Source organism: Neodiprion pinetum, chromosome 2, assembly GCF_021155775.2.
Source record: "Neodiprion pinetum isolate iyNeoPine1 chromosome 2, iyNeoPine1.2, whole genome shotgun sequence".
Lineage (NCBI taxonomy): Eukaryota > Metazoa > Arthropoda > Insecta > Hymenoptera > Diprionidae > Neodiprion > Neodiprion pinetum.
In genome coordinates, this window is record NC_060233.1 from 19,026,511 (window position 1) to 19,043,652 (window position 17,142).

At 42.4% G+C, this 17,142-nt stretch overlaps 2 protein-coding genes across 2 annotated transcripts; one reads left to right on the forward strand and one right to left on the reverse strand.

Moving 5' to 3' along the window:
* Positions 1–1,031: 1,031 nt before the first annotated feature.
* On the forward strand, positions 1,032–2,383 carry LOC138190358 (uncharacterized). Its single transcript, XM_069133140.1, has 3 exons — positions 1,032–1,624; positions 1,714–1,908; positions 2,173–2,383. The coding sequence occupies exons 1-3, from the start codon at positions 1,032–1,034 to the stop codon at positions 2,381–2,383; spliced, it is 999 nt and encodes a 332-aa protein (XP_068989241.1).
* Positions 2,384–4,157: 1,774 nt separating this feature from the next.
* LOC138190359 (uncharacterized) lies at positions 4,158–5,054 on the reverse strand. The gene has a single exon (XM_069133141.1). The coding sequence runs from the start codon at positions 5,052–5,054 to the stop codon at positions 4,158–4,160; it is 897 nt and encodes a 298-aa protein (XP_068989242.1).
* Between the last annotated feature and the right edge of the window lie 12,088 nt (positions 5,055–17,142).

Below are 17,142 nucleotides of genomic sequence, written 5' to 3' on the forward strand. Positions count from 1 at the left end.
CGTTGCTGGCTGTCCAACTACGCCGTTGCGCTTGGCTATACCACGAACTGATTAAAATAAAATATTTTATATGGACTAACTAAAACTATGCTTCCTTGTCTCTAGAGATAATAATATGAAAAATGATAATTGTTATAATCGGTAATATGTTATAATTTCGGGTAAATGTGCGGCGCTCGTGACATGTGCACAATCATGTCCGCTATGCGACTGAGAGAAAGTTGTAATAAACGATGCATTTACGGAAAATTCAGCCAGTGACGTTTGAGATGAGGTTCGAGACACAATCGACCAAGCTGCCTGTGATGAATTTTGACAAATTTACGCGGCAGAGTACAAAACGGAAAGAACGTCATGGCGAATTGTTGCCGAGTAGTGTACGTGCGGTATTCTGCGGACCATCTAACTGTGGCAAAACCAACGCATTATTTGCGCTTATAACGCATCCGAACGGTTCGAGGTTCGAAAACCTGTACGTTTACTCAAAATCTCTCAATCGACCAAAATGCAAGTTTCTGAATCAAGTGCTCGAAAATGTCGACGGTGTTGGGTATTACCCTTTCAACGAGCATGAGCACGTCATCGCACCGAACGAGACGCAACCTAACTCGATCATGATAATTGATGACGTAGCGTGCGAGAAGCAGGATAACATATGCGCGTATTTTTGTATGGGTAGACATCATGATTTAGACTGTTTCTATCTTTGTCAGACGTACGCTCAAATCCCTAAGCATCTCGTGCGCGACAACACTAACTTGCTGGTCTTATTCAAACAAGACGAGATGAATCTGAGACATGTGTACAACGATCATGTAAACACCGATATGTCGTACGTAGAGTATGAAGACTTGTGTGCGGCATGCTGGAATGGTGACAAATATGGGTTCGTTGTGATCAACAAGGATAGAGAGCGGGGTAACGGTCGGTATAGGAGGGGATTTGACAATTTGATAAATAAGACGAAAGAATGAAATACACGATCTTCGAAGGCGACGAAACAGTAGCTTTCCAGAACTAGTTGTGTCAACATGCAGGAAATTCGTAAGGAAAAAGAAGTCTTGCACCGTATTGCACAAGCGAGTAATGCGATTCGTCGTAAGCACAGAATCCTAAATACGGGAAAAGAGTCGCTGCAGAAAACATTGAAGGATGTCTTCAAACCTGTGATAACCCCGCTGCAGGAATTAGTCAATGTTTCTCGAGGCACGAAACTTGTTAAGGAAGAGGTGAATAAAGAACTCAAAACTGAAACAAAGGATGAGCCGAATAACGAAATGAAAGCAGAAGATTCTTTTGCAACTGCAGAGGAAGAGGATCAAACTGTCACGCAATCGTCGGTGAGATCAGACGATGAATATCTTGAGATGCTCAACGATAAACAAAGACAGCACGAGTTGGATACCGTGTACGGGGTACGGAGTCTTTCTACTGCTGGGCCGATGGGTGGTAACTCACCGATAAGCTTCAAGCGCGATTCCGTTCGCATAGGCGGTACACTCTATTCGAAAACTCAGGGACTGCTGGAGCTGCTGTTCAAAAAGATGCCCAACAGCGCTCACGTTACCTGCAACGACAAGGAGAATTACAGAAATATCCTTCTCGCAACAAATGCTCACAGAAAGTACTATAGCGCAACCGAGCCTATCCGAAACGCTCAGAGCGCCAAATTCAAGCATTAAATTGCTGAGCTGCTTAATATTTCTACGCCAGGCAAAGGCGTATGACCATCGTCACAGATGTCGAAGCGTACGGGCAAAGGTGTTCTGCTACCTCGGCTTGGGTTACTCGACAAGGTGTTAAAACAGATTACATTTTCTGGGACGACGCTAACGAGCAGGTGGAACGTCTTCGTTTGCTTATGACATCTCAAGCGGCCGGGAATACAAGTCACAACAATGAAATCATGTCGATTCTGGAAGAATTACGAGAAGCCGGAATCATTTATTAGCCAATTATCGACTCTGCAATCGTTCACGAGATGAGCGTCGACGTGTTTGGGCGTCAGCTGAATAAAAACACAGCTGCGAGCACTCGCGGTCCTCCGGGTGTCGGGTTTCAAATAACAGCGGACGGGCATTACGATATACGGAACAAGAGACTGTGCAATGTCGCAGATCCCGCAGAGCCGAACAATGCTGTAACTTTAAAAACCTTAAGACGAAAATTCAGCATGCTGCAAAAACAAATTGACAACCTTGATCAAATGATCAAAGCTCTGGAGATCACCGCGGAGAAAGCCTTGGATACCTTCTACACAGACTTTAAAACAGGCAGAGACCTGTCGATTCGAAACGCTGATATCATTTCCAAATTGAACACCAGACTAAGAGCGTTGGAATATGAACGAGAAAAAGCAAGCACTGGTGACGGAACTGCATAAGCCTGCACGCCGGAATTACCTGCGTCGACGTGTAGACGTGCGCGGCGTCGACGAGACCTGGCAGGCGGATCTTGTTGATATGACATCGTACGCTGGACAAAACAAAGGCTACAAGTACATGCTCACAATCATTGATATCTTTTCAAAGTATGCGTAAGCTATACCGATAAAGAGCAAGTCTGGAGATCATGTTACGAAGGCAATGGAGTCTGTGCTTGTCCAAGGACGGGTACCAAAAAACTTACACGTCGACAGAGGAACCGAATTTTACAACTCGAAATTTGAATCGCTTATGACACGTTACGGGATCAAACTGTACTCCACGTACAGTAATTTGAAGGCTTCGATCTGTGAACGTTTCAATCGGACGCTGAAAGGTAAAATGTGGAAACGGTTCAGCATGCAAGGAAGCCACAAGTGGCTCGACATCTTATCTGATTTGGTTTCGGCTTACAACAACGCCAAACACCGAATCATCAGAATGAAACCGTCAGACGTCACCGTTGTATAGTCGAAGTTCCTTTACTTTCAAAGTCGCCTCGTGATTCTGTATATTTAATTTTTTTCGGATTTTTTCCTTCCGAGGGATAAAGGTTGAAGGTTTTGGTTTCGAAATAAAGTACACTCATGATTTGAGCCATCGGATTTTTTTCGTTCATCGGCTCTTATGGGAAAAGCCTTGCGGCATAAAAACCCACGACGTTTTATGTTGTTTACGTTTTTTTCTTTGTCAAGAAGCCAGTTTGGTCCGTGCCATTGCAATCCTCGGTTTGTGTTTGATTTTTTGATCGGAGAATCGAGGATCGTATGGCTGTTCACCCGCGTTCGGAGAATCTGGAACCATACGACCGTTCACCCGATCGTTTCGATAATCGAATTATCTCCCTTCTTTTGGGAAGTCGTATGTGAGAGAGCACATGACTCTCTCGCCTTGGTGTCGTGACGCGACGGACGACCGCGTCTTACTGCCTATTTTGACGTGTATTGCACGCTCGCCTCCGCGCTCATTGGAGATTTGGCATCCCTGTTGACGCGAGTTGGTCGAACGCGCTAACAACCGAAAATCGCCATGGCCCCGGACGCAAAAGACTCGTAGGCACTGAACAACCGTTGCAAACGAAAGGCTATTATTACGTCCGGCGTACGGAGGGCTTCAAGCGATACCTACCATATCAGCAGAGTTCAAATGCGGCGACAAAGTTCGAATCGGCAAATTCAAAAATATCTTCGAGAAAGGTTACACTCCCAATTGGACGACTGAAATATTCTCGATAAGTCGAGTCGAAAATACTCATCCTGTGACGTACAAGCTCAAAGACTACCGAAAGCAACCCATCGTTGGTGGTTTCTACGAACAAGAGCTCTTCAAGGTTAAACATCCGGATATCTATCTGGTGGAGAAGGTGCTCAAGAAGCGTGGATGAAAAATATATGTTGAATGGTTAGGTTTTGACAATACACACAACAGTTGGATAAACAAATCGGACATGTAACATTTGAATAAGTGAATTTTTTTGTAAAAACGTATGTGCTTTTTCATTTTATACCCGACACGTAACAAGTATGCATCTTTATTTTTTAGAAAATCGACAGACATATCTATCGTTGTACAATTTTTTATACTTCGGAGCGTTCTTATTCACCAGCCTACATAATAATATTTTATACATCACGGTACAGTTATAAAAATTGATTCCTACATAATAATATTTTATACATCATGGTACAGTTATAAATTAAGTCCTACATAGATTACGATACGGTAATTACAAAGCTAAGGTGCAGGCTTGTAACCCCACGGAAGCGTGTCGATTGTGTTTTGAAACACGATCCGCTTGTCGTCATTCCAGCTCAGTGCCACTTTCTGCTGTTCTACGGTGTATACCTCGTGCTTTCGACTCAATATCAGATGCTGATTTGTGGACAAATTTTCACGTTTCAACGCACATTCCAAATAATCGTTGAAAGTTATTTTTCTCAACGCTGATCCTCTAACACCTTTGGCACGTTTATTGTCCTTCTCATTTCCCAAGACTCGGAGTGCGTACAATTGAGCTCGTAATCCTACAAATTCCAACATTATTTTCCCGTTATTCTTGTCTTTCATCAAGCCAAGAACTTTTTTGTTCGCTCGAGGCATTCCATAAGCGTTGTCAAGCGGATAATCAGACGTATCGAATTTATGCAAGTCCTCCTTCATATGTTCGTATGTGTCCGGGACGGTAAAGTTGTAAATCAAACTGTCGGTATCCGTATACATTAATTTAGCTCGGTTGCCAAATTTCTGCTTAATATAATTATAATGAAAATCATAGATATATGTTTTAGACAGATCCAGGATTGAGAAACCTGCATACAATGGTTCATTCAACTTGACTTTCGTCTGACTCATTTCGACGATAATCATCTCTTTGTCGAAAACGGTGCAGCTGTGAAAATTAGGTTTGGCTATCGTGGCTCTAGCACCGTACCGTCCATCCCATTCAGTGATCAATCGATCATCTCTATACTTTCGCACGTTTTCCATTGTTTTGCCAAAAGCTGCGTTGTTTATCAGTTTGTAAAAATTTTTCTCGAATTCGTTGTGAGATTTTTTCCGCAAATCAGTATTCGGATCGATATATTTTTTGAGCCACGGGCTTTTTTGCCTGAATTTGAGAACTCTGTGCATTCTGAGTCATTTTAAGCCTAATTGTAAGCATTGTTCCAAAACGCTGTAGTGAACAACGTAGATTTTTTTGGAAAATAGCGTGGGCGTCAATTTGGCCTGTTTATTGTTCGAAATCGGAGGTACATAGTACTCCGGACACAATGGTAAATCTTCATAAGTTTCATGCAGTTCTGCAGGATATTCCAAATCTACCTCCAGCATGTAACCAAACTCCTCATCGTCCGAGATGGTAAGAACGTCGCGTTGTCTGAAGTCTGATACCCATTCGAAGGAACTGTATGGTAAAGCAAAGCTCATAGCAGCACCGTACAAATTATTAACGTCAAAGTACATGAGATAAGATTCTTCGACCTCGGGATCGAATTCCTCTCCCATATATCTATTATCGGCCTTTGCGTATCTGTTCGAACGCTGTGACACACCACCTCGAATACCTTTTTCGATAAACATAACCATGTCTATGTCGGTAAGAAGCTCGAGTTCGATGCCTGAACATTTTAACATTGCATCAAACAACAGGCTGAGCGCTGTGTAGTAATGTAATGGGTCCAGTTTGTACGTCGTCCAACAATTCAGTCCAAAATTTTAAAAAACGTCAGCAAGTAAAGACACGTCCGTCTGTAAATACAAGTCCGAATACTCTCCCAAAGTTTGAACGTTAAAAGTTTGCCATACGTCGCACGCGTGTGCGTAATCGTCGTCTGATATATTCCGGTCATTCAATTTTGAATAAAACTGTTCTTTGGCTGGCAAATGTTTCTCCTCGAGCTTCTCCCAACTGTTTATGTATTCGTACGATCAGACACCTTTCCTAGTTAATAACCGAAATTTATTCAAGCTACTGCAGAATTTACGTGTTATTGTTTTTTGACAATCGTCCAGATACGATGATAATTTATCGAGGCTGCTAGGCATCAAACGGTACGAATCTATGAAACGGAACGTTACATCCTTTCCCTTAACGAATTTAGTGAAGGAAATGTACTTTTCTTTATTAACAGATGATTGTTTAACAGTACCTTCGAATGACGTTGCTAGGGCTTTGATCAGAAAATGGGAATCGTAACCCGACAAATTGTGGAATATCACTGGGATAGTGTGCGAATTTTGGTAATTCAGATTACAGCTGCGGTGAGCAGCACCACGGTACTTTCCCGTGAAATGACAGTGATCCCGATGTTTCACGTCTGTGGGCGTGAACGGTTTTTCACAAATATGACAGACCGCCGATAAATCAAATTCGTTGATCTGATTGAAATTTAGTGGTTCCATCGGTACAACAGTCTCGTAGTATCCCTCTGACGAATGTGCCAATTCCTTTAACTCATTCACAAACCATTGAACGCAAGTCTCTCCACGATTAATTTTGAATTTTGAAAGCGAATCGTCAAACGCACAATGCAGATAGTAAGCTATACTATACGGAAGATGCTTCTGATAAATTGATCTATTTTCCCCAAAACTTTCATGTGTGAGCTGCAGTAAATATTCTAGATCTGCGTAAACGCAGAACGGAACGGTTTCTTTGTGTTGAAAATTTTTAAATTTGAGAATTTTGTCCTCTTCTGCTGGTAAGATAACTTTGGTTTTGTTCAAATTCATGCAATCAACTCGGTGCTTCAACAAACATCTTTTGAAATTAAAATGAGACAGACACCTATCGTACAACCACGTCTGATGTTAGCGCTTGGAAATTTGGGAACTTGTCGATGTCGACAAATTTCGAATCCATGCAAAATGATGTGCTACATTCTTTTCAATATCTTCCATACCATCATCGTCATCGTCGTTTTCAGACTCTATCACTATAAGATGGATTGTAGGTTTATCAGACTTGTTTCGGCTCAGATAAATGGGTACAATTTCACTGCGCTTTTGTTTTTCCGTACTATCTTCACCATAAACGTGAATTGAAAGTTTGTTAAGTTTCTCAAATTTTGGAATCTGGTCTAAAAACATTGGAAAATGCAAACCGTCGTATTGTAGCACCGAGCTGAAATGTGCATATGAAGTGATTTCGCTGGGATTGTTATTGGCTGGAAAGAGGTCTGCGGTGACCGACCATAGAAAGCAATATGAGTCGCTGTTACGAATGTTGACGACAGCCTTCTTATCTTGAATATCTTCGGGTAGTGGTGTGTATGTGAACACACCGCCTCGCAGTGGCACGTACTTGTTGATATTCACAGTCAAATTGATTTTTTCAGTCAGCGACCAACCAGAGTCTCTCTCTTGAAAATCTTCCACCTTGGCCAACACTTTTTGCTTTACGTTCTCTTCGAACCACCCGTGTATGTCAGTTGGCTGGAGGATGATCTGGTTTCTGGTGTTAAAATATTTGATTTCCTCAACAAGTTCAGCGTTTTTCGTTATATTGAATTTACAACACAAGACACAGTTTGCTTTTAAACTTCCCACTTTTCGTAGCATTTTCTTCAGTCTTGCAACGACGAGGTGTTTCGCATCTTCCAAAAACCTGTTCAAATCTTCATGCCGCAGATTGATAATGGCTCCCGTTCGAATTCGACTCTCGAAAGCTGTCTCCAAATCTTCCCACCGTACTCGACCGCTTCTTCGTCGGCTTCGTAATCCGTCACTCACTTTTTGAAATTGTTCAAATTTGACTGCCAACGATTTCAGAATTCCAATTGTAGTCAAAATTCTTGTCTTCTCCCCGATCGTTAAGCCGTTGTTGCGTAAGATTTTATCCAAAAGCCTGGTATTTCGGGTTCCAAATCGAAGCCATTTTGCAATTTCTGCCGGTGACGATCTCTCAGATAAAATTTCGAACGCCGTTTCCATGATTCGTATTAATTTCAAACACTTTTCGGAATCCATGTTTCTTGTTCTTTCGATCACGCACTCGACAAAGATAGAGTTGCAAAGCTTGCTCTAGAATGATCGCTCTACGCTGACACAGTCTCTTTTATGGGTAAACACCGACGTGACTCACACATTGCCGAAAATTCGTGAACAACCGTATGCAATAGTCTTCAGCGAAAAAAATTTCTAGATATTACTCGAACGAACCTGCAGCGCGTGGAAGATGGCAAGGCAGTTCTTGGAACTTGGCGAAGAAGTTTCGCACGCCTCATGTACGAGAGAGAGCTGTGAGAGTGAACTAATCGCTAGAGTTATACATGGAACTGTGATAGGCTTAGTAAATGTCGTTCACCGAGTGCGTTACGGGGATGTTTTACTTTGCCCCACGGTGTCAGTTTCACGATTTCGAGGTCTACGCACTAGTGCAGTAGGACAGAGTGGGAAGGATATATCCTGCAAGCGTAACCGACAAGTGTCAACCACTTTGTGATTTGGTATTAGTTTAATCGTGAACCTAAGACATATGAAGAAGCTGTACGAAGAGTGGGGGTGCTCCGTCCGTCTGATGAATTCATTAACAGTTGAGCTTGCAAACTGTCAAGGTGGGTGATTGAAATCAGTGCACGTATACAGTTTTTTTTACCTCAAGTGTACAACAACAATTTTTCGATTTTACTTGAGTGAATAGAAATCACTTAACGTGTGTGCGTTTTTTTTTCTCAGACTATTGTTACGTCCAGCATACCACTTCTCTCTATTTTTCCTACTCGCTAACTCTCCTACAGTTCTTACATTGATCTCATGGTCTCTGTCCTGTCCTCTTATCTCTACGTAGTCTCACGCTATTCACTATCACGCTTACTCATCAAACTCCATTCCCTACTCCTAGCATTGTCACACCTTTTCTGCACCCGTACGATTCGCGTCTCGAGGGACACTTCTATTCTAACTCTCAACAACGTCACATCTGAACTTCTTATATAGCTTCATACAGCACACTTCGTTTTTACCGTCATCTGAATTTCCTCGAAATAAATATATTAGTAATATCTCAAACAAACCCTACGTTATTCGATCCTCATCCTGATTTCCGGTTGTCCTGGAACTTGAAAGCGAAGCCAACCAGTTTACTCTTACCGCTCAGGAGTAACTCTACTCACGGACGTAACATTGGTGGCAGCGGTGGCCTTCGCTTTCCGGAAATCCAGTGATACTATTTTACGTATGTGCTACGCATGAAGTGCCATCTGATAGACCGGTTCTGAAGTGTGCGAGCTCAGTGATGTTAATAGAAAAGTAATACCACTGTGTGATAGTGTTGAAGACACTCTGAAAGCCATATTCTACGTTAACGCAATCAACGATCTCTGATTCACACGAACGTCACAGACAAATCCGTATCTCCAAATCCATATTGCTGAAAGACTATCTCCTGCTGCTACTACGACGACATCTTCATTCTTCACGACTTCTAGTACGACACAACGCACACCGACGTCATCACCGGCTACAGACACGAAATCGCTGGACCAACACCCTCACGGAAGAATGCAACATTTTCTTCCATTCCTTCTCTTCATCTTCACTTTGTAAGTCGACAAATCCTAGATTAAAATTTACAACATGGCTACCGAAGGCACTTTTCCGCACCGGCCTCTGAAAGATGCATTAGCTCTGATTCCCACGTTCAATGGCACTAATATGCCCGTATCCGAATTCATAACTGAAGTAGAATGCGCAAAACAAGCTGTCTTAGCCAGAGAACTGAATTTATTCTCCACACTCATTCGCACGAAAATCGAAGGCGACGCGAGTAAATATATAGAGTCAGATAATCCGGATTCTCTTCGAGATTTGCTATACTGCCTAAAACAGGCCTACGCGTCTAAACAACACCTCCCAGATATCCAGCTAGACCTCGCACAATCGGCACAGAGGCGAAACGAGAGTGTTCTAGATTACGGTGCTAGAATAAAACATCTGTTAAGACAAGCGGGCGAATCAATAGATGCCTCAGAATCTATCAGTGATGCTCAAGTGCTGAAGAAAAATATCAAAGAGACCGCAAGACTAAGATTTATCAAAGGATTACTAGACGAATTAGAAATAAGAGTAGCTCATGAGAATCCACAAACCCTACAAATGGCTATAGACACGGCCACCAAGACTGAAAAACTATTATCAGATAGACTTAAACTAGCCTCATACCGTGATACTAACTACGAAACACAAAACCATATAAAATGTAGTATATGTAAATTAACCGATCACATCGATAAATATTGTCCTGAACAACCTTCCCTATTAGTAGTGTGTAGATACTGCAAGAAGGCAGGTCATAGTATAGAAGAGTGCAGAACGAAACAGCGCAACAACACAACTTGCACGCAGTGTGGTCGCAAAGGCCACTCAAACGATAAGTGCCGCTCAAATCGGTCCCAATATCCCCAGAATCCAAAATTCCAACAAAATTCAAGAGTTTTCCAAAATAACACTAATCGTCAACAACAGAACAATCCCAATACCCAATATCGAGCAAGAGACCCGACAAACCAACCTTTAGACCAGACGCGAAATGACAGTCAACGCTCACAACAGTATAATACACCAAATCCTTCACGATCGAACTTCAGGGTTAATTACGTAACACAAGACTACTCGAACGAGAATTGCGATACAGGCGTCCACCCGGAGGTTTCATACGAAGCAAAGCAACATCGCGAATATTCAGGCAACGCGAGCCATTTAAACGAGTTCAGGGACGGCCGCGCGGACGCATCGACCTCCCTCAAACCGGAGCAGCGTCCAAACCAAACGTCAGCTCCGTACAATTAGAATCTGGCCCTCCACAGATTCGAACACAATGCCCGCAGTCTTTGAATGGGTACGTGACACTAATAATAGATACTGGCGCTAATATTAATTTGTTAAAAATCGATAAAATCGACCCAAGAGTCCACGTCACAAGGACGGACATTAGGCAGATTTCAGGGATAACGGAAGAATCCATCAGAACAATAGGAAGTCTCTACATCGAGTTAGCTAATACGCGCCACGAATTCCATCTTGTCGATAACTCCTTCCCTATCATCGAGGACGGTATACTGAGTGCAGACTTTTTACGTTCGGAAACGGCGACTATCTGTTTCAAAAACAACTACCTTATCTCTCGCGAAACCGGCGTTATTCCCTTTAACAGGCATACAACCAACACAAAAACACCACCGCGTATCCTCATAACATCTGTCACACAAACACCGAAGGTTCGAATAACCACCGGTGAACTCATACGACAACCCAGCACATTTATAGTTGACACCGGTGCTGATGTAAACATAATTAAACTCGGAGCAATACATCCGCATGTTCCGTGTAAATTACTCGAAGGTCAGATCCACGTTACCAGTGCTATACATGAGCCAATAAAAGTAATAGGAACAACTAGCATTCGAATCGGTGACAACCTTCAAATATTCCATATAGTCGACGATCTGTTTCCGATACAAGAAGACGGAATCTTAGGATCGATATTTTTACGGAACGAAAATGCAACGATATCTTTCGATACAGAAAAAATAATACCGAGCAATACTAGCAAACCATTCAAACTCCTAAACGAAGACTACATATTGATACCACCACGAACGGCTCAGGTGATTGCACTAAAAATTTCGAATCCCTCTGTAAAAACGGGATTCATAGAACAGTTGGAAGTAGGCGCTAACATATTCCTAGGACAAGCCCTGGTTACCAACCAACAAGGGTTTGCTTACGTTTATGCAATAAATTCCAACGAATCAGCTGTGGAAATAAGAAGACCAGTCGTAACACTAGAAGAAGTCGATGAACTCGCGAGCACCGCCACCCTCAGTGCAAAAACACACCCAACGCATACAAGTACTGCAAGCAGCGGACAGGTCTTACTAGCACAGGTCTTACACGAAAAAAAAAAAGGATCGAGAATCGCATTCTTCCCACATCCCCAAATTACGATTCGAGACGCCTTGAGATTTTGAAAGAAAAGTCACGATTGGATCATTTGAACGACGAAGAAAAACAATTAATAGTTAATCTTGCTATCGAATTCAATCATTTATTTTTCCTCCCGGGTGACACCCTGGGACATACAAACTTAGTCAGCCATACGATCCCTACTACCAATGACGCACCAATTCATACCAAACAATACAGACACCCAAGAGTACACAAAGACGAAATACAAAAACAAGTGACCAAACTCCTTGATCAGAACATTATCACACATTCTTCATCTCCTTATAATTCTCCGGTCTGGATCATCCCCAAGAAATCAGATGCTAGCGGCGAAAAGAAGTGGCGAATGGTCATTGACTTCCGGAAACTGAACGAAAAAACCATTGGCGACGCTTATCCGCTACCAAATATCGTCGATATCCTAGATCAGCTAGGTTCCGCAAAATATTTCTCAACGTTCGACCTGGCTTCCGGGTTCCACCAAATTCCAATGGATCCCGATCACAGCGCAAAGACCGCTTTTTCGACTCCTCACGGCCATTTCGAATATACTAGAATGCCATTTGGCTCAAAAAATGCCCCATCCACCTTTCAACGTCTAATAGATCAGGTTCTATCGGGATTACAGGGTACAGATATGTTTGTCTATTTGGATGATATAGTCATTTACTCCCGATCCTTGGAGGAGCACGAAACCAAATTTCGGAAACTCATGAAGAGATTGTCTGATGCAGGACTAACCCTGCAGCCAGATAAATGTGAATTTCTGCGTAAAGAAGTAGCATACCTAGGTCACGTCATCACTCAAAATGGATTGAAACCTAATCCGGAGAAGATATCAGCAATAAAAAACTACCCAGTTCCCAAGAATCCTAAACAGATCAAACAATTTTTAGGCTTGATAGGCTACTACCGAAGATTCATTCCTAACCTTTCAAAAATTGCTAGACCTATTAATAATTTGCTAAAGAAGAATAGCCCTTTCCTATGGACAGCAGAACATCAATTTGCGTTCGAAACACTACGCGATAGTCTGTGTCGAGAACCAATACTGCAGTATCCAGACTTCGAAAAACCCTTCGTCCTAACAACCGACGCTTCAAAGTATGCAATAGGAGCAATACTTAGTCAAGACAAAGATGGCGAGGATTTACCAATCGCGTATGCATCGAGGGTGTTACAAAAGGCCGAAATCAATTACTCGGTGTCCGAAAAAGAATTCTTAGCAGTCGTTTATGCCGTCAAACATTTTCGTCCTTATCTTTACGGTAGAACCTTCACTCTGGTAACAGACCACGAACCACTAAAGTGGATCAAAAACGTACGGGACCCGACTTCTCGTTTAATGCACTGGAGACTGAAGTTGGAAGAATATTCGTACGTCACAAAACATAAAAAAGGAATAGCGAACTCTAGCGCAGACGCGCTTCCCAGAAATCCACCTGTCGACTCTTTCCGAATTCTACCTATTACCTCAAAACGGCCACGACCCGATACAGAATGCTCATCTACTGACGCCCACAAGCGCGCCAAAGTAGCTCACCAACACCCAACGCGTGCTCGCGAACCAGATACGCTATCTTCGTCTACCAGCGCTCACAAACGCACCAAAATAGCTCACCAACACCCAAAACGTGCTCGCGAACCGGATACGCTATCTTCATCTACCGGCGCTCACAAGCAAATGAAACATGTTGACCAAGACCCAATACAAGCGCATGGATCTGCACATGAATCCACCAACCCTTCCCCACGAAGACGAAACAAAGCATTACAAGACACTTCGACTTCTACTGTTACCTCTGACTCAAGTGCCAGTATGACTGACAATAGCAGCGCAACGGAGGCACCGATCGTAATCGATAAAACGATCAAGCAAACTACGGAACGAATTCAACCACTTACCTCATCTGAATCAAATCAAAACTCCGGTAAGCCCCAGGGTCGTAGTGTTAAAATACGTGAAGAACAGTCCGACACACTGAATAAGCCGACACCCGAAGCCACTACCAGTAAAGGACGAAATTACGCCCCTCGATTCACGGAATTCGTAACAGATCTTAACCACCTACCATTAACGCATAGTAAATTTATTCAAGAGATACGCGCCAATCTCCTTGACAGAAAGATAACCTAGCCCACTGCATCTCGGCAGACTGCAAGACATCACGAGGAGTCGCGGGACAACTAATCAATAGGAAAATAATCACCCGAGATCAACTACAACAACTAGACCCTGAAGTAACGAACGTATTGACACTGCCACATGGTAACCGCCTCATTTACAATCTAGTAACAAAAAAATACCACTACCAGAAACCAACTGAAGAAACACTGTTCAACGCCCTAGTAAATCTAAAGAATTGCTTAGAACAAGACAAAGTCAAATCGCTCTCGATTCCAAGACTAGGCTGCGGCTTAGATAAGTTAGACTGGAACCTTGTTAATCGGATGATCCATTACATATTTAAAGACTCCGACATAACGATCACCATTTGTATTTATCAAAATCCGACTTATGACTCGACATCTTCTGAATCTGAAGCAGACGCATCAACACCCAGAATCCCTGCTCCCCCTTTAACTCGTCGGCCAATGCGTCGGACCGGCACTAGGTCAGCTCCAAGACATGCTCCGGTTTCTACTCCCTCGCGCTACCCAACTGATATCTCGGAGAGTGACTCCGTGACACATGATCCGGAGTCAGCTGTTGAAGACACGGATAGCGATGCCTCCGTTGTACCTACGGCAACGCTACCACCTTCAGGCTCACAACGTCGCGACAATCCCGAAGAGCGAAAACCGGACCGCCCCCATATTGACTATGACAACTTTTGTTGCTTAGATTACTTCATACAAAATCAAAATGACATATTACCAACACCCAACGTAACCGAAACTAACGACGGACTTCTCATGTTGTGCGACAATTACGCTCATTTCGTATCAGCTAATTGTGGTTGGACAGAAGGACTAGAAAAACAGTTGATGGACGGAAATCTAATAAGCATGGAATCCTTTCAAAACCAGAATCCAGAAATATCCGACGTAATTAAAACTCGGTTGAAAAACAACAAATACATATTTACCCTCGTAGTAAAACCACGTCAATCAGACCCGGGCAGACTTGACGACATTTCCTACACGTTAGTTAACTTGAGGATTATCTTGTCCGGACTAGACATTCGGTCCATATCATTCCCCATGTCAGGACCAGGAGTTGATGATATTCTACGATCTATCTTTAAAAAACTCATTTATCACATTTTTGCGGATTCAGACATTCGAGTAACACTTTGTAGAAATACTACAATTATACCAGACGAACGATTACGCGAAGACATGATCAAAGAGTACCACGAGTCACTGATCGGAGGACACCAAGGTGTTACAAAAATTTTCAATAAAATAAGAGAAAAATATTTTTGGCCAAATATGAAAAAGCAAATTCAAAATATTATCAGATCTTGCGGCAGTTGCCAGAGGAAAAAACTAGTCAGGATCAAAACAAAATTGCCCATGGCAATCACTGACACGCCCGCAGAGGCCTTTGACAAAGTGGCATTAGATATTGTTGGACCTCTACCCCTTACTAAATCGAACAACAAATATCTCTTGACGATACAATGCAATTTGACAAAATTCCTGGACGCCATCCCTTTACCTGATGCCACCGCCAAAACTATAGGCGCAGCATTCGCAAAAGAATACATTACACGTTACGGTGCTCCTCGAGCAATACTTACAGACCAAGGACAGAATTTTATGAGCACAGTCATCAAACAGCTTTGTAAACTCTTCAAAATTAAACAACTACGAACAACCGCCTATAGACCGCAATCAAACGGCTCATTAGAAAGAAGTCACCTTGTAATTACCGAATACATCAAACATTACACCAACGAAGGTGAAGACTGGGATGAATTCATACGTTTCGCCATTTTCTGCTATAATACAGCAAAACACGACAGTACACATTATTCACCTCACCAGCTGATCTTCGGCTCGAAAGCTAAACTACCGACAGATGCGATACTAAGCAACACATCCACGCATACATACGATACATTCCTCCTCGATCTAATAGCGAATCTCACAGACATCCGTAAACGCGCCGCGTTGAACCTGAAACAAGCTAAACAGAAAAGTAAAGAACACTACGACAGAACGATTAACCCACAACGATTTGAAGTAGGACAAACTGTCTACCTATTGAACGAAACAAGGTCAAAATTCCAAGATCATTATAAAGGCCCGTATGTAATCAAACGAATAATAGATGACGTTAACGCCGAAATATACCTCACGCTAAACAAAACTAAAATAGTTCATCTCAATAAACTGAAAATCGCACATACATAGTAAAATCCCACATTAACCCCTTCAATAGCTACTACAGTACAACCGACAATAGCATGCTACCAAATTGCCTGCGATCGCGTTACATTACGTCTCATACTCTTGCATATCGTTGCAGGTGCAGTGCCCTCGACAGCAAGACAGACGATTCGACTAACGTCGCGATTAAGGGCGTTGCCTAGCTAGAAAGCGCGGGCTACTCCGCTTCCCGCGTTAACCGTGGCGAGAGAGAGAGTAAGAAACAAGTGAGACGGAGCAACCGAGCTGTCGCCGGAGTGGGGCGGGTGACGCGGCTAGCCTCTTCCACCCCTCACGGGCATTCGGATTCAAATACTTTTAAACAGCCCAGTGTGCCGCGCTCGGCACGACGCAGTACCTGATGAATAATAGAAAAAAAAGAGACTCCTTTCAGATTACACTTGAAAAATTTACTAGTAATACAGAATTTAATAAGGAACCCAAAACCATTTTTTTTATAATTCAAAAACTTATCATTAATGAGGTAAAAATCGTCGAACATTTGAATTGTTTATAAAAATTGGGATTTGCAATAATGTTCAACATAACATTTTTTTTATGAAAGCTTATTCGTTCACCTTCCGAATGCACTGTAAATGATGTCTTTACGTCGAATAGAACCGGATATATGCGCGCTCCTTTTGCATCAAAATTGAATGATTGTCTGGTAACTTTCGAAAACAAACATAATTCGGACGAACACCAAAATGCGTATCGATTCTTTTTATCTTTATTTCATGTGAAAAGAAGTATGAATAGATTGAAAAAATACGAGGTCATTTTTTGATTGACGTGACGTAGAATTCCCCGTACGTATGATGATATAGATATACATTCTTAATATTTCAACAAAAATTATATTCACCGGCATCCGTATTTCTACGCAATGCGATCA

Excerpts from the sequence above, each read along its gene's own strand:
- LOC138190359 (XM_069133141.1), bottom strand. The coding sequence starts at position 5,054 with ATGCACAGAGTTCTCAAATTCAGGCAAAAAAGCCCGTGGCTCAAAAAA.
- LOC138190358 (XM_069133140.1), top strand. The coding sequence starts at position 1,032 with ATGCAGGAAATTCGTAAGGAAAAAGAAGTCTTGCACCGTATTGCACAA. Across the intron at positions 1,625-1,713 it reads GCAACAAATGCTCACAGAAA|GCAAAGGCGTATGACCATCG; the intron begins GTACTATAGCGC and ends TTTCTACGCCAG. Across the intron at positions 1,909-2,172 it reads AGTCACAACAATGAAATCAT|CATGCTGCAAAAACAAATTG; the intron begins GTCGATTCTGGA and ends ACGAAAATTCAG.